This window comes from Ambystoma mexicanum, chromosome 13, assembly GCF_040938575.1.
Source record: "Ambystoma mexicanum isolate Mex_15411 chromosome 13, UKY_AmexF1_1, whole genome shotgun sequence".
Taxonomy (NCBI): Eukaryota; Metazoa; Chordata; class Amphibia; order Caudata; family Ambystomatidae; genus Ambystoma; species Ambystoma mexicanum.
Window position 1 is genome coordinate 70,376,722 of NC_090938.1, and position 22,244 is coordinate 70,398,965.

Below are 22,244 nucleotides of genomic sequence, written 5' to 3' on the forward strand. Positions count from 1 at the left end.
GACCATGCAAGCCCTTTGGTAATCAATGGAGGTCCGCCTGCAAGAGGCGGATATAAATGGGGAATCAGCCTTGTCTGAGGCGTTGTCCGAGATAAGCATGTTTAGGCCGCTCACTCTTGTATATAGTTCACTAGTTGTATGTTTCCTTGTGTTTTATTTATTTTTTCAAGGACCATTATTTAGTTCTCATCATTCCACATAGTTTTCCATCAATACGCTTGTATTTTCTATTCAACAACATTGTTTGCCGTCCGTTTGTACCATGTTCAGCGTGTCTTGGCATGCTCCTGCATGCATGCGTTTGTGAACCTTTCATTTGAATATGATCTCCAACTGTGTCCTATGGCTGTCATGTGGGTTTAGGGAACACTCTGGGGGTCATATTGGTACTGGCATATTTGCTATGGGACATGTGTGCATGCTTCATTTGAGTGTGACGTTAAGTATGATGCCTTCACGACCAATGTACTTATGTAGGCAATGGTAGATGTGGGGAGATGACATGTTTGAAGTTGAATTTATTTCATGTCTTTGTCATACATATCTGCTGCATGCCTACTTCCACGCTTTGCAGTACAAACATGTTAGTCATTAATATACATGGTGGTTTGTGTGTGTGTCAAACATGTGTGCTGTGGTTGGCATGGCTCTGCCTTTGTAAATGTGTTCATGGGTGATGTGTCATGCTGGGAGTTGTTTCGGATAGGCATGGTGGCATTAAGTTGGTTGACCTGCCTATATGGCCATGTGTACATGTGTTTCACAAGTAGGGAAGGGACCATCGCAAGGGTGGGGGTAGCAAGGGATGGTTGCCTGATGCCATTCCTTGCACAGGGACAATGCATGTTTTCTGTCAGTGTATAAGTGTCGGTTGAGTATGTTTTGGATTGCGTGTCTAATGATGGCAAGTGGAGGTTGGAGGTATACTTCATGATGATGTTGTGGGTCCCTTATTGAGGAAGGATACTCATTTGTTTAGGTGTCCGGCCGTATGTTCCACAGAGCAGGGATGTTTTGGGTATATGTTGACAGCTCATTCATATCTGCCCATTCCCTTCTCAAGATTTCATGTTCCTGTACCTTGTGTTCCTTTATGCTGTCACAGCAGTTTGGAGGGCCCTGTGGCACTTGCTTGACCATGTGGGTGTGCTCATACTTACAAAACAGGTATAGATTTTTGGCATTGTGGAAGACAAGGAGGGATATGTGGGGGATGCCTTAATGTAGGGGCTTGGGTGCAGATTGGTGGGAGTACTGGAATGAGGGGGATGTGTAGGTACTGCGTTAATTCAGTGGATAGGGGTGCAGATGAGTGGGGGCACTGGGAAAAGGGCAGGCTTGTGGGTGGTGACTTAATTTAGGTGGTTGGGGTGCAGATTAGTGGGGGTACTGGGACAAGAGCAGGCTTGTGCGTGGTGACTTAATTTAGGTGGTTGGGGTGCAGATCAGTGGGGGTACTCGGACAAGGGCAGACTTGTGGGTGCTGCCTTAATGTAGACAGTTGGGGTGCAGATTAGTGTTGGTACTGGGACAAGGGCAGGCATGTGGGTGGTGACTTAATTTAGGTGGTTGGGGTGCAGATCAGTGGGGGTACTCGGACAAGGGCAGACTTGTGGGTGCTGCCTTAATGTAGACAGTTGTAGTGCAGATTAGTGTTGATACTGGTGCAAGGAAAGACTTGTGGGGGCTGCCTTAATGTAGGGGGTTGGGAGGCAGATTAGTGGGGTACTGGGATTAGGGTGGACTTTTGGGTCGAAGGAGAGAAGTGGAAGTAATGGTGATTGCAGGTAAGTAATCCTTGATTACTTTTTTTCCAAAGGGTGTTCGACTCCGTTATGTTCTGGTAGACATGGGGGTGTGTTTTGGGTGTGCTGGACACTACACATTTGATTCCATGAATCAGCTCCCAGTGCATACATGTGTTCTGTGCAATCTTCTTGTTTGCGTTAACTGTTTAGCGCAAACTTAGCACTTTTTTGTGAATCAGGTCCCATGTGTTTGTGACATAAGTTTATGAAATACAATTGTGAGCATATCAAATGTCTGTCAAATTTCATGAGCTATCTCAAAATAGCTCATGAAATTCATTATACGCTAGTCCTTGAAAAATAAAGGAAAAATAATGAAAATGAAGAATGGAGGAAAACATCAGAAATTGTGTAATGACAGAACATTTGAAAACATCAGAAATTGTGTAATGACAGAACATCAAGTGTTTGTGTTTGCAAATGATAAAAAACCACTAGAGAATAGTCAATCCATCATCAAGAATTTAACAAATCTTATCCTACTTTTTAAGATTTATTTGAGATTTCAGGGAAGAGACTGAAGATGCAGTGTGTCCAAAATGTCAAGACAAAGCATCTCGGGAGGATAGCTCAGGGGCAACGTGCTCGCCTTGGAAGCAAGACGACGCGGAGCAACAAAGGTTCGATCCCCGGGTCCATGCTTAGAAACCTCTCTGTGCTAAGCTTTGTTATAAATAACCAAATTATAATTACAATATCAAAACCAAGACGTTTTCCAAAGATCCTTCCCTTCACAACCTAGGGGCTAATTTTATAGCTCTGCAACTCATGCCGGCGCACATGCTAGAATTCCAATCTAAACATCAGCAATTAATCTGACGGTCATGTGGCCGTGGCACCCGACTGCTCAGGTAATCGGGCTTAGTCGGACCAGCGGCAATGCATGTGAGAAGAAGCCTAACGCAAGGTTCCTAATATGATTGAGGGATTGCAAAGTTTTAAATATTCACCCTTTGGAAAATTGAATGCCCCACTAAAGCGTTTGCTGTATAGGGCACTTTGATAGACACAATGGGGGGTGTCTACTCAGCAAAAGAAGCTGTTCAATTTTTGTTTTCAATGTACTAACATTGTAAACTTACTCTTTCTAACATTTTACAATGGTATTAGTTAATGAATACTTCCAGAATATATTACAGCCCTAACAAGTATGTTAAAAGTATCTTACAGAGCAAAGTGCATTATCAAAATGTAAAAGAATCATTTAGCATACCTCTTAAAGAAGGTTATTATTCCAAAATTGACATTCTATTTAAAGCCTATTTTACTCTTTCGAAATATCCCTATGTGAAAGTTTAAGGGTGTAAATAGTGCCAATGAGGGTTACTCTCTGTTTTGCATAAAAGCAATATCTTTATATGCCTATACTTGTTTTCACAGACAACTATTTAAAAGTCATCATTATGTTCAGTGCACTTTTGGTCAACATTAATTCAACTAGTTTTTTTGGGGTGGTCCCCCCATTCTCCCCACCTCACGCCCCCAGGCCACTACTCACCTACCAACAAATACACATATAAATGTATATTTATAAATAATTGGTTGGTGTTCACCAAGAGTGCACAAACAAAATGATGACTTTTAAATAGTTGTCCACGAAAACACATATTACACTTCATATGAACTATGTGTCTGGTAAAGGGGTGCATGCTTTAATCACCAGTATATAATTCACACATTTCCCAACACCCAATGCACAGACATCCGTGAAGAATTATATATTCATAGTATTCGGTTCATGCTTCTTCAATTTATAATGTATTTTTACTGTTGGGAACAGATTCCTATAAAGATCTACAACATTAATCAAAGATTATTGGTATTTCTTGTTTTAGTTTGGCAGCAAAATGTAATGGCTAATAAACCTAAAAACACAGAAAATGTGATCAAGTTGAGGAAAGAAATGATCAATTTCCACATTTTATGTAAATGTAAATCTCTTGACGAAAAGGGATAGAAATGTATATATAAATATATATATATATATATATATATATATATATATATATATATATATATATATATGTTAACAACATTTTGTAACTATTGAAAACTTCTCAGACAAACTGAAAACACATTTCATAGGTAAAAAATTATAACTTTTTTTGTCTACATTTTTGTGACAGGCAAGAACAAACCCCATCTTATTTGGTTTTGAATCTAAGTTGTACATTTCAATAGTTCCCTTTTCTTGAAGAATAATTAGTTTACGTGAAAGAATGATGTGGAGCAGTAAGGGGAAAAGGCTAGGAAAAGCAATGTGTATGGGAAAGCCAGCTCCTAAAGAAACGCATGGGACCCGATTAAATGTGGTTACAGTGTCAGTGCAGGTGCCAGCCTATGTCCTGGCAAGCAAGGTTAAGCAGGTGATGCTCCTCCCTGGTGTCTGTGACACCTGCCTGCAAAGAGAAGCACATTGGGGGCACCAATGCAAAGTTACATGATGAGCTGCATAAAGCGGCTAATAGGATTGAGGGATTGCAAAGTTATAAATACTTACCCTTCAGTAGAGCAGAGCTATCCGGGAAGCTGGTTTTAGACATGCTGCTAGCTGTAATGGGCCATGTCATACATGCCCCCTTAAGCACGTCCTGATTTCTGAGCCAACCGCATTTTGCATTCTGGGACTTGTAGTTTCACTTTTCCTGGTGCAAGAAGGATTTATAAGAGCCAGAATCTTGCAAGGGCAGTAAGCATGCCAGTCTCACCTGCTCATCCTAAACAAATGCTTGGATGTTTTTATTGAAGTGGTATATCAGCATTTTTTTAAAAAAAATTCCAGCTTCTAATACAGTTAATTCTATTGTTTACATATATAACAACGATTCTACACTTAATGAAAACAATGACTTCCATTTTGGAGAATTTGCTGCAGTGACACGTTTGCAATACATGTCCCACTATATTCTTAAGTGTGGCACTGCAACGGGGCTGAGTTTTCACGTGCATGCACTCATCTGCCCAAAATCAGGCCAACATCAGTGCGGCTCACACTTCATGCACGACTGAAAGTGCAGTTCCAGAGAGAATTGGTGACAGAATAGATAGAGTGTGAGAAAAGGAAGGGTGCAGAAGTAAAGAAGGTGAGAGAATGAGAATGTTGAAGTGAAGATCAAGAGAGAGAGAGAGAGAGAGAGAGAGAGAGAGAGAGAGAGAGAGAGAGAGAGAGAGAGAGAGAAGGGGAAAGCAGGTGACATAGAGCAGTGAGAGAGAAAGAGAGACCCTTCTCAACAGGCTTCCAAGCACGAGGGGGAAGTGGGGAGAAGGAGACAGAGAAAGAGTGGTGGTAAAAGAGGAGACAAAGGTAGAGGGAGAGAAGTGGAGAGAAGAGCAAGAGAATACCACATGCACCACTAGTTCCAGAGGAAGAGCTGAGACAGAGTGGTGCATGGGGGAGACAAGCTGAGAGATGTGGAAAAAGGAGATTAGAGGGGGGATGGCAAAGAAAGAATGATTAAGATAGAGGGAGAGGTCGCAAGACAGACAGAGAGAGACAGAGATATAGGCACAGAAGCAGACAGTGAAACAAAACAGAGAGACAGAGGTAGGGAGTGAGACATAGATACAGGAAAGAGAGTGATAGGGAATGTCTGACACATAGAGCTAAAGAGACAGAGGGACAGAGACACAGCCGGAGAAAGAGAGAGAGCCGGAGAGAGAGAGACAGAGAGACAATGTGCAAAGGGAGACAGCGAGTCAGAGACTTGGCTAGAGAATGATAGAGAGAGACAGGGAGACAAATACAAAGAGACAGAAAGACAGGAAGCGGAGAAATAGGGAGAGAACGAGAGAGAGAGAGAGAGAGAGAGAGAGAACAAGCATGAGCAAAGCAAAAGCTAGATTTACATATTATATAGGAGGGACAATTGATTTCTTTCTAGCTGTCCTTCACAAATAATGTACACATATTAATCTGTAATTATTATTATTATTACCAGATGAAATGAAAAGAAGACATTAAGTATCTATTTGGATCAGAAACTCACACACACACACACACAGTTACTCTGTAGCAAATTTTCCTCATAAAGCAGTTTTTGAGCTCAAGGTTTCAAGTAAACTTTCTTGTCTACTTTCGCTGTGATGTCAAATGTGTCTAAGTGATTAAGCCCTAGAAGAGGTCTGCAACCTATTGCTCTCCAGATGTTTTGGACTACACTTCCCCACCACCCATTAACTACAATGTCTACGGCTGATGGGAGTTGTAGTACAAAATATCTGAAAACCTAAAGTTCACAGTCCCCGGCCCTAGAGCACGGGGCATGACTGTCAACGTTGGCCATCTCGTTTCATGACATTTTGGGATCTTGTGTGCCTAAATGTATCACCCTATTCATCTTTCTCCTAAAACTTTACGGGCTTCCATTCTGCGAATTCCAGTAGTAGGCACTGGATTAAAAAGTGGATATTTCAAATATATTATCAAACAAACATTCTGCACATCGCAACATATTCTTTGCATTGTGTTGCTTAAAGCGTAGGCCTAGCTTGAGAGCAGCGGAGCGCTGTACAGAGTGTGGGTAGACAGTGTTTGGGGCTGGCATCTTTTAACAGTAGCCCAGGTCTGTACTGTAAATTGAGGTATGTCCGTCAGTATGCGCTTCCCTTGAAATGAGTCCTTGTCCCGTATAGTTGAAAAAAGCCATGTTTTGAGAGATTTGAGAAATGGGAGAATTGTGGGGCATTCCCAGACAACACCGGGATCGAGTTCCAGGTAATCAATGGATACGCTCTCTGTGAATGCATATCTTAGTGTAGCGCAGACAGGTGCAATGCAGAACGGGGTCCCTGAGCTGCCCTGCTGCTTTGCTTTCCTGCTAAACTCATCGAAATGAATCAAATTTAAGGACCATGTGTCTGAGGCAGATTGACTCCAGGATGTGGGATTAATCTGCTTTTCTGTGATTTTGTACCACCACTCTCACAACCCCCGCGCTCCGATCCAAGCACCCATCTTCCATTTATTATTTCCTTTCTGTGAGCAGAACTCAGGCCATGCATTATTTTATTTTTTTCAAAATGGATGGACTCAAAGTGCAGGTTTTAATTGAAACAGTAGGACAACTATATTGTCTAAACCAACCGCTCCCTCTAGTGCTGACAACAGGCAAAGCTATGCAAATTGGCATTGTCTCTGTATAGCCTAAGGCAACAGCGCCCTCTAGCAGTGACAGCAGACAAAGCTACTGCATCAGACAAACATACAGGGACAAACATACATCTGGCCTTTTATTATGTTGTTAGAAGATTATGTGATGTGTGTAGACTCCACCCTTTGTTGCTTTGTGGGCTTTGCAGCACCAGCCTTCCAGGCAAGGTCACCTCCTCACCCAGGACAGTACAACAGTGCACTCCTGCTCCTTGTTTCCTAACCTTTTGCCATTTGCCTGCAGTGTCCTTCTTCAGAAGTGCTACATCTGTCAACATATTACAGTTGGCAGTCGCTGAACACTATGCAACTACCTGGAAGCAAAGCCAAAGGTTCTCCACCTATGAGTAACCAGGCGGGTGGAATGCATAGGAGAGTAGAAGACAGTTTAAAGTACAGCATAGTACATGGTGCAGCAAAGTAAAGTACTGCATTGCAGGAGAGTGCACCGACGAGTATATTATAGTTTACAGTACAGTACTGTAGAGTGTACAGTGTGGAGCATCCTCCATTGTCAGTCTCAGAGGTGGGAGCATATCTGTGAGGGGTTTTGTATTTTGAGCGAATGCTGATAATTACATACATGGGGTCTGCCACCTGTAGCTCTTTGGACGTTTTGGACTACAACTCCCTTGGTCTCCCATTATTTTTAGTTTTGCTGTGGGCCGATGGGAGTTGTAGTTCAAAACGTCTGCACGGCTAAAGGGTGCAGAATTCTGTTCTATGTAGTTATGCTATGTCCGTCTTGTGTTGCGCCCCCCGCGCCCACCATCACCAGGTTCTTGCATCATCCAATCGGTTCACCGATTACCGATTTTAAAGCACACAGCAATGAGTTTCCACAGCTTACGTCTCCTCAGTGTCTTCCTCAGCACCTAGACGCCCAAGGGTTAAGTGCGCTATACAAATGTATAAATAAATAAAAATACATATGACCTTGTGTTAACTGCTTCCTAACAAAGCATTGCTTTCTAATTAATAAAAACAAATGCGTTTTTATTTGGTTTTCATGTATTCCGTTTTCTTGTGACACTGAAAGTTACTACACGCGACATGCTTCTAAAGACTTTCTTTCTAAGTGGTCGTCCAGCTGTTTTGCTTCACTGCTTAGCTTGCACCATATAGGACCCTGCACCGTCATGCATGTACACATCATGGTCATGAAATGATAGCTATAGGTACTTACCATTTCCTTTAGGCACACCTTGTGGCACTTTAATAGCAACTGGCTATTTTTTGATAGCTGCCCAATCATCGACGAGTACATCGCACGAATGCACTCACACTTGTGGTGGTTCCGGGCAGTGATTGAAGTATACGAAAAGAAGTAGAGGAACAGTGTTCCCTGCTGGCCTGCGCCCCGCAAACACTATCGCCACGCCCCATCCCACGCACAATCCAAACACCCCAAACACTTGCACCTGCTGTTTAAGGGAATCTTCAGTGCAGTGCACTCAAGTGCAAGTTTCAACTTCTTCCTTCACTTTTATTTTAAAAAGAGACCATTCCGGAACGTTTAAAAAAAGCAGAGGAACACCGACCCGAACCACTCCTGGCCACTTTGACCACAGGTTGCCGGTGCTCAACCCACTTAGCTATCCTACCAGCTAATAACAGGCACATTCCGTACCCACTTTGATGATGAAAGGCCAATTCACAACTGTGCCTTCAACAATGGCCTATGATTCTCGGCGGCTTAATACTCTCTGCGCGCGCCATTCAATGGTGGTATCACAGATGTTTTCCATGAATGGTGCTGGCGCGCGGAACAGAGATGGCATCGACGTGACTAGAATGGAAGTGTGGGGGAAAAGAAGATGGCTTAATTGGAGCTCGCGTGCCAAATGCCTGAGGCGCCACGTGACACAGGAGGGAGGCATTTGTCAATGATGCCGCGGACGCGCTAGTGGACGATTACCTGAATTTGTACCAAATATATTGTGGCCTTAATCGTCTGTAGGTCTATATGTTAAGTAATGTAACACCATGTAAAGTGGTCTTATATACCGCAACTGCTGCCGTTTGAGCATCACCTTTAATATTCGTGAAAAGCACAAAATGAGGGTATTTAAACTCTTCTATTAAACAATGATAGATTGCCCAAGTGTACCCCCAGTGGTCATCAATCCCGTTCACAATGAATGTAAGACCGGAGTCCCAATCTGCTGGACTACAAATCCCATGATCACTCACCATTCACCAGACTGGCATTGGCTGATGGGAGTTGTAGTCCAAAACATCTGGAGAGTGAAAGATTGCAGACTCCTGGCATAGGATGATAACGAAGATTCAATGCGCTTTAGCCCTCTGTGGAGACTGCCAGAGCAGCACCGACCATACAAATAATAGTGAATTATAGTCCAGCGACATTAATTTAATCTTCTTTTGGAAATCAGATTGACTGAGCGGGCCTTGGCTACATACACATCTCAGCAGCAGGTGCTGAACCCAAAGAGCAAACTCATCTGCCCAGTACTCAAGAGTGCTTAAAGGAGGCGGGTAATCATTTTTTGGCGCCCTAAGTCATTCTGGGGTGCCAAGCGGACACTTGCCGTTTTCTATGCTGCTTCTAGTTTTCTAGAACTATTGCTGAAAAATAATCGGCTGATGGAGTCACGTGTGACACAGGTAGCCGCTATGAAATCATATTTAATCCTCACCCTACACGGTTTCCAAATAAAAGAGCCACTGGATAAAAAAAAGACTCTGTTAACTCTGCTGCAGTTGACTAAACCTTCAGTTCCTATATTTGGCCCTAGGAGGCGCTGCAATCGCCCACCAAAGATACAGCAAACTTAAATAGTGTGTGTTCCAGTCCACAGAATAGTTATTAGTTATAACAATATGCACATCAATCGGATCAATAACTGACTTTCTGAAACCATTCTCTTCTTGGAAACAACAGGACTTAGAAATCTCAAATCAGGATGAAAATAATCAATGGTAAAAGATGAAAGGAAATGGAGACTGGCGTGTGGAGGAGGTCCCAAAATCAGGGGGGTTGGACTATTGAGATGGGAAAAGGCTAGATAGAGTCTGTTTTTATTTGTTTCCATAAAGTATATTCTAATGTGGCAGTAATGTGATGAATAAAAAGCCATCTCTAAATATGTTACTCCTGACCTCAAGGAATTCTAATTTCAGAATTTCAAAATTCAGAATTTGCCCTTTCAGCTAATTCACACAGAGCACAACGGCACCCTGTATCCATCACTAAAACCTGAAGTTTAACTCCAGTTCGGAGACAGCGGCACAATGCATTCTGGGTATACTAATTGGCTCAAATGTCAAGTCTTTGCTCCAGGAAAATGCTGTCTCCTACAAGGCCGTACTAATTTGTACACAGCAGATTTCAATCCAAGACAGACGGCTTTGAAGGTTACAGACATGATACCCCCTTATCCTGAAACTTTTCATTTTAGGACGGCAGCCATTTTGATTCTCACACAACTCTTTACAGTGTGCTAAATTGGTACATGTTTTGGAATAGAGGGATTTTTTATTTTTTAATATCTTGTGAACACATGCAGCATTATCGTTTGGTAGATGTTTGTGAGAAGACTTGTGCATCGGGCAGAAACACAGGCTGTGGGGGCGCTGTTCTCCCAATTGGTTTTGGAACAATTTTGTATTTTCCATGATCTCTTCTTGGCCAATGCGTGTTCAGTAGCGTTGAGAAATGCCCATCTTAAACCACATCAGTGAATTGGTTTAATAAAAACCTTTCCAATACACACAAACACACAAATACAAATATCAAAGAATTCGTCATAACGATATCACCAAACCACATTTAAACTGAATCTGCCTTGTTAGTCCTGTCAAATTACACTTTCTGAGGTAGACTTTAAAATAACAAAGTGGATAAAATAACAAAGCAAACACATTGGAAAATGTTTAGGGGTCCCCCTCTGAATGTCTCCGAAAAAAATCCCCCAAAATCTGTTTCCTGGATCTCCCTCATTTGGAAAATGAAGTTCGCTGTTTCGGATTGTTGGCCCATTTTAATAGGAGTTGCAATTGTGCCGAAACTACTGGAATTAAAGGCATTACAAATATATGTATAAGGTTATGAATAATGTTTTAGTTTCAAATTAGTTTAGCCAAGAGGTGTGTAGTGTCAGGTTGAACAGTATTTACCGACAATTTTTGCTTGCCCTTTGGTTTTGGGGCTGAAACTCCAAGCTACAAGAATGCAGGATGTAGATTATCAAAGCAGGTGTGTCTTTACAGGTCGGTATCCTAGACTCACAGGGGTATTCAAGAAGAAGCTACTGTAAGTCTTATTTACCCAGGACATAGACAGGTGTAAGTCACGAGTTACTCATAGCAACTTCTTTTTCAATCCAATATCTTTAGAACCACATCAGGATTACCTTGGATTTACTGTACTCATAGCAACGTGTTCGTTAATCGACTCGCACTATCAAGGAGTACGTCTGATTTACCCAGGATTTAGACAGGTGTAAATCAGGATTTACTCATAGCAACTTCTTTCTGAATCCCATATCTTTAGAACTAGATCAGGAGTATGTTGGATGTATTGTACTCATAGCAACTTCTTCGTTAATCGAATAGCACTAACCAGGAGTAAGTCTTATTTACCCAGGACTTAGATAGGTGTAAGTCATGAGTTACTCATAGCAACTTCTTTCTGAATCCAATATCTTTATAGATCAGGAGTAAGTTGGATTTACTGTACTCATAACTACTTCTTCGTTAATCAAAAAGCACTATCCAGGAGTAAGTCTGAATTGCTCAAAGTAACTTGTTCGGAAATCCGCTTATTAATTAAATATTTAGCAAACTTCACAGTTTTATTACCTGAGAATTTCAGTAGAATTTGGGGGAAATTGGGTAATGTGTCATGCTATAATTAGTTTAAACAACTGTGTTTTCAATCACATGCCTCATTTTCCCCCCACACTGTCCTTTCAATTTCACACCAGTTTTATGTTATATTCCTTTACGCAGAGGGGCCTTCTCAGAGGTGTTCCTGGTGAAGCAGAGAAGCACAGGGCAGCTCTTTGCCCTGAAGTGCATCAAGAAGAGCCACAACATGCGGGACACCAGCCTGGAGAATGAGATAGCAGTGCTGAAAAAGTGAGTGCCAAGCAAGCTTTTCAGCTAACTTTCATACCCATGAGGCTTTGCCTTGTGGCTATCATCTGCGTGTGAACTTCCAGTGATGGCTGCTAGGTGGTGCTGTGCTGCGCGTGTCTTCGCTGAAATGGCTTGTCCGAATTAAAAAAATGTTTTAACAAAAAAAAAAAAGATTTTTAAAAACAAATTTTTCGAATTTAAAAGTGCATGTGGGTCTTAAAGCATAGGCCGGCCATAGGCTCCATTACTCATGCACGGCTACTTTTGCATCCAAACGTACCATTTGGAGTGAGAGCAGAGTAAGTGGAGCAGAAGCTTAGTTTCGCTGAAAGGGAACTAACCAGTTTTGTTTTGTGAATAAGATTTCGTAGCGTGGTGAGGCGACATGATGCCACAAAGGTGCCAGCATCTCCCACATCGCTATTTCATCAGCTAGCTTTTGGATCCTTGGAGACTAAGCTGTCTTTGCATAACTCAAAGCCTTTAGCATTCTTGCACCAGATGGCAATGAACTTTACAAGTAGCATTTAACCAAAATGGAGCTATAGGGCCACCCGGCAATGTAGCTGCTTGTGGTGTGCTGTGAAAGTTTAGTATTCACATTAAAAACAAGCATTGGCAATGCCAACAGTTTGGACTTTTGTATAGGCATTGTAAGGGCACCTGCCCGGCACAGCTGTAGTGGTATTAATTGCCCATTGTTAGTAGCGGGTACAAAAGGGTGTGACAACCTGGGCATCTAATAGCAGTGCCTGGCAAATGCCTAAGAGTTGTAGACAAGACAAAACTTGGATTTGCCAATGCTTGGTTTTAACAGGACTTCAGAGAACGACACGCAGCATGCTTATAATTAGCGTGGCTGAAGGCAGACCTGGTTAAGATATTTGCATTACACCAGTGATGTGTTTACAACTCCATTTAAGTCCTTAACTCTCAGAAGACTATTTTGAAAAGACACTGATAGGCACTTGGAGTGCAACTTTTGATAGTAAGTCTTGATTGAAGCGAGCTCAAAGAGTTTCCACAAGATGTTTTTTTTGGGTGGGGAGAGGCAGGGACTGGATGGGAATGGCCATAGGGCTTAGCATGGCCATGGGCAGTCAATGGGTGGGCAAATAACCAAACAACTCCTACAAACTGGGTGTCCCTCCTCAAATGCTACGGATCCCTATCTGCACTCTAATACAATAGTTCCAGAGTATAGCCCAAACTAAAAATTGCCATTCATTGGAAAAACAGAATGTTTAAAATCTCACATTCTGCGCCTTTGCCAGATTGCCCATATAGATACACAGGTGTGTTTTGGAATGGTTAAGAAAATCAAGGTTTATTGTGTCCTTGAGCACACAGCAGTGATAGGATAAAGGCAAAATAGCACAGGTGCAATTCATATTTCATGCATCGCCATCGATTCTCCATCCGTTTGAGGCCTCCTCCGATCAATCAGCCTCCAGCCCAACTTGTCCATCTTCCTGATCTATTACTGAAGATCAATGTGTTGATGAGATCTTCCGTAGGCGCGACAGTGACTTGATGTGTTTCTATCTTCACAGAATCAAACATGACAACATTGTGTCTCTTGAGGACATCTACGAGAGTTCCAGCCACTACTACCTCGTCATGCAGCTGTGAGTACCTGGAGGGTCATTGCCTCATGGGATTGTGAGGTCCTATATTTTACATAAATGTGTATCGGCAGTGCCTAGAGCAGGGGGCTGTAAACTGGGTGTCTCCAGATGTTTTGGGGTTCAGTCCCTTGATAATTTACCATCAACTATGCTGGCTAGGGGAGTTGGAATCCAAAACATATGAAGGTCCAGAAGTTGTGGACCCTTGCACTAGAGGAAAGAGGTCTTATTTTTCACCCCGTGTATCGAACGCACCCTTCCATCACACAAGGTCTTCTCTCTCTCTTCTTGACTCCTTACACAACATGATGATACTGTCCTTCTTATGTGCATGTATTGGGTCCGGAATATTTCACTGCCAACAGTCCCCAAAAATACACTCAACTGGGCCTGTGATCCACGTGTGATACCTCTAATGGTTACAATAGGGCGCAGGCCTCAATAATGAAAATATATGTGGCCCATTGAGCGTTTTAAGACCTATTGGACCAGAGACATTGGCCAACACTGGAAAGCCTCGAAGCCATGCAAATGGCAGTGATGTATGCCATAGATCCTAATAACATAACACGACCAGCTGCGGTGCAACACGTCAACACACGGCCACACATCCGGTCAACGGTGGCCTGTTGGCCGACCCTTCTTCCATTGCCCTTCTGCACTGTAGGCCACCATGAATGTACCAAAGATCTGCATTCTTCAGTGAGATTCACATAGACATGTCAACATCTTGTTTAAGCCATACATGATGCTGCATGACCTGAAATCACCTCTAATTAACCCGCTGACACTATATTAATTGGCAGTCCAGAAGAAGGGTGCCTTCCACTAAGCGCATGCCTTCGCAATGTTCTAATACAGTCCAGAGAACAGTTCTGCTCATAGGCTGGACTTGGTGTAGCAACTCCTTCCTCACACAACTTCAGATGTCCCAGGATATAAGTTGCCTACTGGTGATTGCAAATTATTTGTTTTAAACTTTATTAAAAGCAAATTAGTTAGAAAGAAATTGGTTTTATGGAAGGGAATCCTTTTTAAAAGCAAATTTGTTTTCATGAAGATTTTACGTAATTTAGAAATCTGTGATTTTAACCACTTTGCTTATTGATTTTTTATATCGCTAGGGTTTCCGGGGGAGAACTATTTGATCGGATTTTGGAACGCGGAGTTTACACGGAGAAGGACGCCAGTGACGTCATCCGGCAAGTGCTGGATGCAGTGAAATACCTGCATGACAGTGGCATAGTCCACCGAGATCTAAAGGTGCGGTACCACCGATATGTCAATAAACAAATAGTGTTTCATCCTGCAACTTTCAACGGTCAGTGACGAATAAAGCGTCAATATCCGGTTTTTATTGTAATAGGATCTGACCAGAAAAGCACCTGCTATTTTTGGTCAAAACATTTTGACCAAAAATGGGCAGTAAGAACAGTAACAAAATTAAAAATGACTGCACAAGGTGGTTTCAAACTTATAAAAACAGACGAAAAGTGGCCCTGGGGGAAAAAAAATATTGTGTTTCTTCAGGAAAATGTTTGCCTGCCTATTTTTCTTCTGAATGTGTTCTCTAAGTTTAGGAATATGGTCCAGTTTCAGGGTAAGGATCTGAGAAAAAATATGTTCCTCCCAAATTTACTTATGTGGAGTTCAGGAGGTTTCCTAAGTGATAGGAGGCCTAAATGGCTTACTTTATCACTAGGAACTAGGTTGTTTTTTTGCAATCCGATGCTTTCTGGGAGATGTAGGATTGTCAGTGGAACTTTTTTGGACAAAAGCACCAGTTTAAAATGGTAGTATGAAATTCCTAGAAAATATATAAGGCGCCATATAGTCACCCTAGAACATGGCCATGCCACTGTGAGTCAGCCACATGTTGGTTACTGTAACCCTACAGATGTTTTGGACTTCAATTCCCATTATCCCTGGGCAGCACAATCACTGTTGAAGCGCTGATAGGATTTGTAGTTCAAAACATCTATAGCACCAGATAAAGCGTAAGCATATTTTGGTGAACTTGACATGTGCCGGCCTTGCAATTTCGGAGCTCAGGGAAATTAAGACCCCTCTAGATTTGCCTATTGACACGCCCACCTTGAAATACCTCATGTCAATCATTATGGAGTAGCAGCAGTCTAGCACTTTGTCTGAAAAATGTCCTTCTTTTTATTCACAGCCAGAAAACCTGCTCTACTTGACACCCGAGGAAAACTCAAAAATCATGATCACTGACTTTGGGTTGTCCAAAATGGAAGGCAACGGGATCATGTCCACGGCATGCGGGACCCCAGGATATGTGGGTAAGATGCAAAAAACAAAACATGCCATGGGCAACTACTCCCAAACAGAAATGGACTGTCTTATTGGTAGTGGTTGATGAACTAATTCTGGCAAAACTCGAACCACCCGAGTTCTCTGGTTTGAGTCCTATGAATTTTGCAAACCTTTCCTGAGATTGTTCTGGAAAAGTGTGAAGTTACCCATGGATAATCAATAATAGCCCCCCAAGTCGGAGCAGACTATGGCTGTTGCCACATGGCCCCCACTGTACTCCGCCACCCTACTCAGGATTGGCTTGCCCATCCATGGCATTGGGGAACAATCAACTTTTTTATATTGTTAGAGCTTTTGGGGACAATTTTGGAGGAGTTTTCTCATTCTTAGCTATGGGGACAGAAGAATAATTCTGCAAAGGCTGATACCTCTAAGAAGTTAGTCGGGCTGCGGCAGAGTCAGTCACATGTCATGGAATATGTACAGGGCTTTTAAATATAGCAGATTTACAGCTGAGAATACAAACTCCCCAATTATTAAAATCCATTCCAGTGTTCTAAATTTTCAAAAATATGCAAATCATCACCTTTGCAATGTATTATATATGTTTTTGTTCATATCTATGTGTCAGTTATGAAATCTTGCCTGAATTAGGTGCCCAACTCTAGTTAGTGCTGGGCTCCTAATTCCTGAACAGTTTCAAGTGCACAGCGCTGCAAACTGCAGCAGCGGCACAACTGCAAGTAGCTTCAAATTATACTCAATTGCACAACTGTTGTGGGTAAATCACTTCTTCAGGATCCTCGTATTCCCAACCACTCTACCTGTCTCCCTTCCTGCTTAGTCTTAAAGCCTGATTCATGGAGTTATTTGCACGGTTCAAAGTGACTTTGCACTGCTGAAAACTCAGATTCATGGAACTGTGCAAAGTGTGTTTTTGCAGTGCAAAGTCATTTTGTAATGCTGAAATGACTACTTGCCCTGACTTTGCACTGGAAAATTACGCTTTGCAGAGTTCCATGAATCAGGGTGTGTGTCGGCCGTGGAAAGTGATTTTTCAGCAGTGCAAAGTAATTCTGAAACGTGCAAAAAATTCCATGCATCGGGCCCTTAGTCTTCAGCTCTGTCTATGCTCTTTGGAAGTGTTTCCTCCAGCACAATGATAGCAATGGCATTGCTTTCGTATGCCCTACAGTACATCAGTAATACCTCTTTTGCCAGCAGTTGCGCATGCGTGCACTTGATTGGCATTCACAAAACCTGCTGTTTTGCCGAACATAGCTTGCAAACACCCTTGAGAATTTCCGTATAGTAAATGCAAAAATAAAATCAATGGATACGGAAAAATACATGAAGTAGGACATTAAAGTGTGAAACTGTTCACTAGAGTGAGCGCACAAAAATCATGTCAGCCTCAAGGAGAGAGATGAACGTATCGGAAGTGGATTGATCCTGTGTCACTTACACTTCCCCTGCACTTTCAGATGGGGCACTAATGGCCACTCTCCTCACAGTGGTATCAAGACAGTCCAAAGCTGAAAACTCAGGTGTTGCCGCATTGTCTATGACTGCCCCCCTGACCCCCCCATCCCCAGAGTGGACTTCTTTTGGGTGTCTTGATTTGCTGCAGAGACTCTAGACCAGGGCTCTCCAGATGTGTTGCACTACAAATCCCATGACCCCTCAGCATTGATTATGCTGGCGAGGCTGATAGGAGTTGTAGTACAAAACCTCTGGGGACTTGCAGGTTGCAGACTCTGCTTAAGACTGCTTCTGGGTTTCTGAGCAGTAGTGATGTTTGAGTTTGGTCACAGGAGCAGAGATCTCAACTAAATCTACTCCCATGCACCGAAATTCTTTGAATGCAGGCCTTCAGCCGGCAGATGCCTCATTTGATGAGAAAATGGGAATCAACTTTCCTTAAGTGTCAAAACAGGAGAAACCATCTCACTCAATGATGGCATTGCTCGTGATTTGCTCCTTTAATGGGCTAATTGAGAACATTCATCGAATTCCTACTTTCCTGCCTAGAACCATTGTGTTTCTCTCATTAACTTCGCCCCTCTGTATATGATCAAATTCATTCTATGATCAAATTCATTCTTCACGGATGTCGTTTTGGTTCAATATTGAGGGTGTACAGGGGCTCCCTGTTGCTCCTACAAAGAAATTGACTTGTCTTTCTTTTTGCTGAATTCACCCCGCACCTCTTTTTTCTGCTTTAGCCCCAGAAGTCTTGGCGCAGAAACCTTACAGCAAGGCGGTGGACTGTTGGTCCATTGGAGTCATTACCTACATCTTGTGAGTGCCTTTCACTGTTCTGTATCCAATTTGTGATCCCCCTTTTCTGCGTATGTGCGTGTGGAGGTGAGTCCTGCTCCAAGACGCTAGATCCTGATTCTTGCTCTACTGTTTACCCAATTTAAGGCATCTGTAGAGTAGTCCAACTGCTGAGTGGATGCTTCCGTTCTCCGAGGTGTATATAGAGGCGAAGAAGGGGGTGAAGGGATACATGATAGGCAAATTTGGTCCATGAATAAAATCCTTGCCTAGGGGCCTTCAGCAAATGGGAACAGGTGGCCTTCCCGAGCCCTTCTGAACTTCAGTTGCTCAGATTGAAGATGGATGGGTAGTTAAGGAAATTCCATAAGATTCCTCGAATATCGATGGGATTTATTTCCAAAGCTTAAGTACTTCAACGCTAAATGAGTAAACCAAAAATGTGTGCCGAAATCAAACTATGCATGAGTGAGATCCCCCAATGACATGAAAAGAGGTTTGTTGCTCCTATGTAAACAGTGTCTAAAATTCAAAATATAAAATTCCAAAAACAAATGTAATAAAGTCCCATATGGGATTCCATAGCTCAACCAACTTCTTCTGCAACAGACAACATTGTAGTTATGACTTACTGAGTAGACCTAGGGCCTCCATCATTTCCTTTAGCAGACACACACCTGATTTTATTTTTTTCTCAACATACATGCTTCTTTCAATTTCCCCCTTCGTCAGTTACGCCTCCTGGGGCTCTCTAGTGAAAAGCACTCACTGTCACACCTCATTTCATTTCCTTGCTGTCTCTTAGGTTATGTGGTTACCCCCCGTTCTACGAAGAAACCGAGTCCAAACTATTTGAGAAGATACGTGACGGCTCCTTTGAGTTTGAATCTCCATTTTGGGACGACATTTCCATGTCGGGTAAGTGGAATCCTAGAGTAGCCATGGGGCGGCATTGGATCGAAATGGGTGAAGCTGAGGGAACACCGGAAGTTGAATTAATATAGTGGGAGAAGCACTTTATTCCAGGCTTCTTGTATACACAAATATCAGAATCTGGCTCCTAGATTGTCAGAAGTTGTGCAATGTAATAATACTGGAAAGGGTGCTCACTTAGATATTTAAGAGGATTAAATGTTGGATATTTGAGTGGGCCAAACAGCCACTTCAGAGATATGTGTCCTAGATTTACAAATCAAATCTAGAAAGGAGCCTTTTTCATCCTCTGCATGTGATGAAAATGTTACTAAAACGTGTAACACATTGTGTTCTGAAATGAATTTACACCGCATACTCCACCACTACTTCACAACACTCGCCGGGAACGTGATTTTGATAAAGCTCCCTAATCCTTACAGTGCATTTTGGGAAGTAGTGAAATAGTGTGAGTTCGAGTTTTATTAGTATTTGGATGTTTTTTTTTTCTAGACATAGTATTTCTAGTCCATTTAAAATTGGCATTGCCAATGTTTGCAACATTTCTGAATATAAGAAATTACTTTTACTTTAAAGATATGTATATTTTTAAGTGAATTTGTTCTTTTTCCAAGTGCGCAATTACTATGGGAAGGATAGTACATTTTGGAATGACAAAATGTCCGTTTTAAATGGGAAAATATAATATTTTCATGGAAGAAAATGAAAAACAGAGAAATGGAAATGTTTGTATCAAATACAAAATGTTCTCATAGATGACATCAAAGTATGAAGAGATTTTGTGAAATTGAACATCTAAATTCTCTCAGAATTAGCCGTTCGGATGTTCTCGATTGTTTGGTGTGCCCCAGCTCTCATATGATCTACATGTATGTCAAAAATGTGAAAAATCCGGAGGCAGATTCTTCTAGATTTGGGCGAAAATGTTATTCTAAAAAATAAAAAATGTAAATTTTTGCCACTATTCTATGAAATTATAGATCAAACGTCAACCAATGATTCTGATGAGCATAACCTAAGTTTGGCCACATGTGTTGAAGTGTTGAACGTTACAGATGAACCGAATGTTTCGGTTTCCCATGGAAAGGGCAATGTAACCAGAACTATGGTGTTTAAACCATGATGCCATACTCTATACATAAATAGGTCATATGAGTAACTATGTTTTAAAATCACCTTTACAAATTCAAGGTTGAAAGAACTTTATGGTTACAACGCAAAGACTAAAGAATTTAAATCCATAAATTGTGATTGAGAAAGCAACTATATCGCACCCCACCATACAATGCTTGTGACTTTAAGCGTGACATCACAGTTGAATTATTAAAAAGTATCATCAAGGACATCAAATATGACATGATCATCAATGTGTGCTCCACAGGAAGGAAACTAGAATAGTGGGATTCTGTTTGGGGTATGCAGTAGCAGACATCCTCAGGCCATGCCTGGGGACAGAGGGCATGGGGGTATGCAGTAGCAGACATCCTCAGGCCATGCCTGGGGACAGAGGGCATGAGGGTATGCAGCAGTAGCAGACATCCTCAGGCCATGGCTGGGGACAGAGGGCACGAGGGTATGCAGCAGCAGCAGACATCCTCAGGCCATGCCTGGGGACAGAGGACATGAGGGTATGCAGCAGTAGCAGACATCCTCAGGCCATGGCTGGGGACAGAGGGCACGAGGGTATGCAGCAGCAGCAGACATCCTCAGGCCATGCCTGGGGACAGAGGACATGAGGGTATGCAGCAGTAGCAGACATCCTCAGGTCATGCCTGGGGACAGAGGGCATGAGGGTATGCAGTAGCAGCAGACATCCTCAGGCCATGCCTGGGGACAGAGGGCATGAGGGTATGCAGTAGCAGACATCCTCAGGTCATGCCTGGGGACAGAGGGCATGAGGGTATGCAGCAGCAGCAGACATCCTCAGGCCATGCCTGGGGACAGAGGGCCTGAGGGTATGCAGTAGCAGACATCCTCAGGCCATGCCTGGGTACAGCAGGCATGAGGGTACGCAGCAGCAGCAGACATCCTCAGGCCATGCCTGGGGACAGAGGGCATGAAGGTATGCAGCAGCAGCAGACATCCTCGGGCCATGCCTGGGGACAGAGGCCCAGAGGGTATGCAGTAGCAGACATCCTCAGGCCATGCCAGGGGACAGAGGGCATGAGGGTATGCAGTAGCAGACATCCTCAGGCCATGCCTGGGGTCAGAGGGCATGAGGGTGTGCAGCAGTAGCAGACATCCTCAGGCCATGCCTGGGGACAGAGGGCATGAGGGTATGCAGCAGTAGCAGACATCCTCAGGCCATGCCTGGGGACAGAGGGCATGAGGGTATGCAGCAGCAGCAGACATCCTCAGGCCATGCCTGGGGACAGAGGGCATGAGGGTATGCAGTAGCAGACATCCTCAGGCCATGCCTGGGTACAGCGGGCATGAGGGTACGCAGCAGCAGCAGACATCCTCAGGCCATGCCTGGGGACAGAGGGCATGAGGGTATGCAGCAGCAGCAGACATCCTCGGGCCATGCCTGGGGACAGAGGCCCAGAGGGTATGCAGTAGCAGACATCCTCGGGCCATGCCTGGGGACAGAGGGCATGAGGGTATGCAGTAGCAGACATCCTCGGGCCATGCCTGGGGACAGAGGGCATGAGGGTTTGCGGTAGCAGACATCCTCAGGCCATGCCTGGGGACAGAGGGCATGAGAGTATGCGGTAGCAGACATCCTCGGGCCATGCCTGGGGACAGAGGGCATGAGGGTATGCAGTAGCAGACATCCTCGGGCCATGCCTGGGTACAGCGGGCATGAGGGTATGAAGCAGCAGCAGACATCCTCAGGCCATGCCTGGGGACAGAGGGCATGAGGGTATGCAGCAGCAGCAGACATCCTCAGGCCATGCCTGGGGACAGAGGCCATGAGGGTATGCAGTAGCAGACATCCTCAGGCCATGCCTGGGTACAAAGGGCATGAGGGTATGCAGTGGCAGACATCCTCAGGCCATGCCTGGGGACAGAGGCCATGAGGGTATGCAGCGGCAGACATCCTCAGGCCATGCCTGGGGACAGAGGGCA

At 43.4% G+C, this 22,244-nt stretch overlaps 1 protein-coding gene across 5 annotated transcripts in view; it reads left to right on the plus strand.

Moving 5' to 3' along the window:
* CAMK1G (calcium/calmodulin dependent protein kinase IG) overlaps positions 1–22,244 on the plus strand; it is a 186,198-nt gene that overhangs the window by 121,908 nt on the left and 42,046 nt on the right. For all 5 annotated transcript variants that reach the window (XM_069633274.1, XM_069633276.1, XM_069633273.1 and 2 more), the window contains 6 exons: positions 11,932–12,060; positions 13,614–13,688; positions 14,813–14,951; positions 15,865–15,988; positions 18,188–18,263; positions 19,048–19,160. In XM_069633274.1, coding sequence (XP_069489375.1) covers positions 11,932–12,060; positions 13,614–13,688; positions 14,813–14,951; positions 15,865–15,988; positions 18,188–18,263; positions 19,048–19,160 — 656 coding nt within the window. The remainder of the gene's footprint in view (positions 1–11,931; positions 12,061–13,613; positions 13,689–14,812; positions 14,952–15,864; positions 15,989–18,187; positions 18,264–19,047; positions 19,161–22,244) is intronic.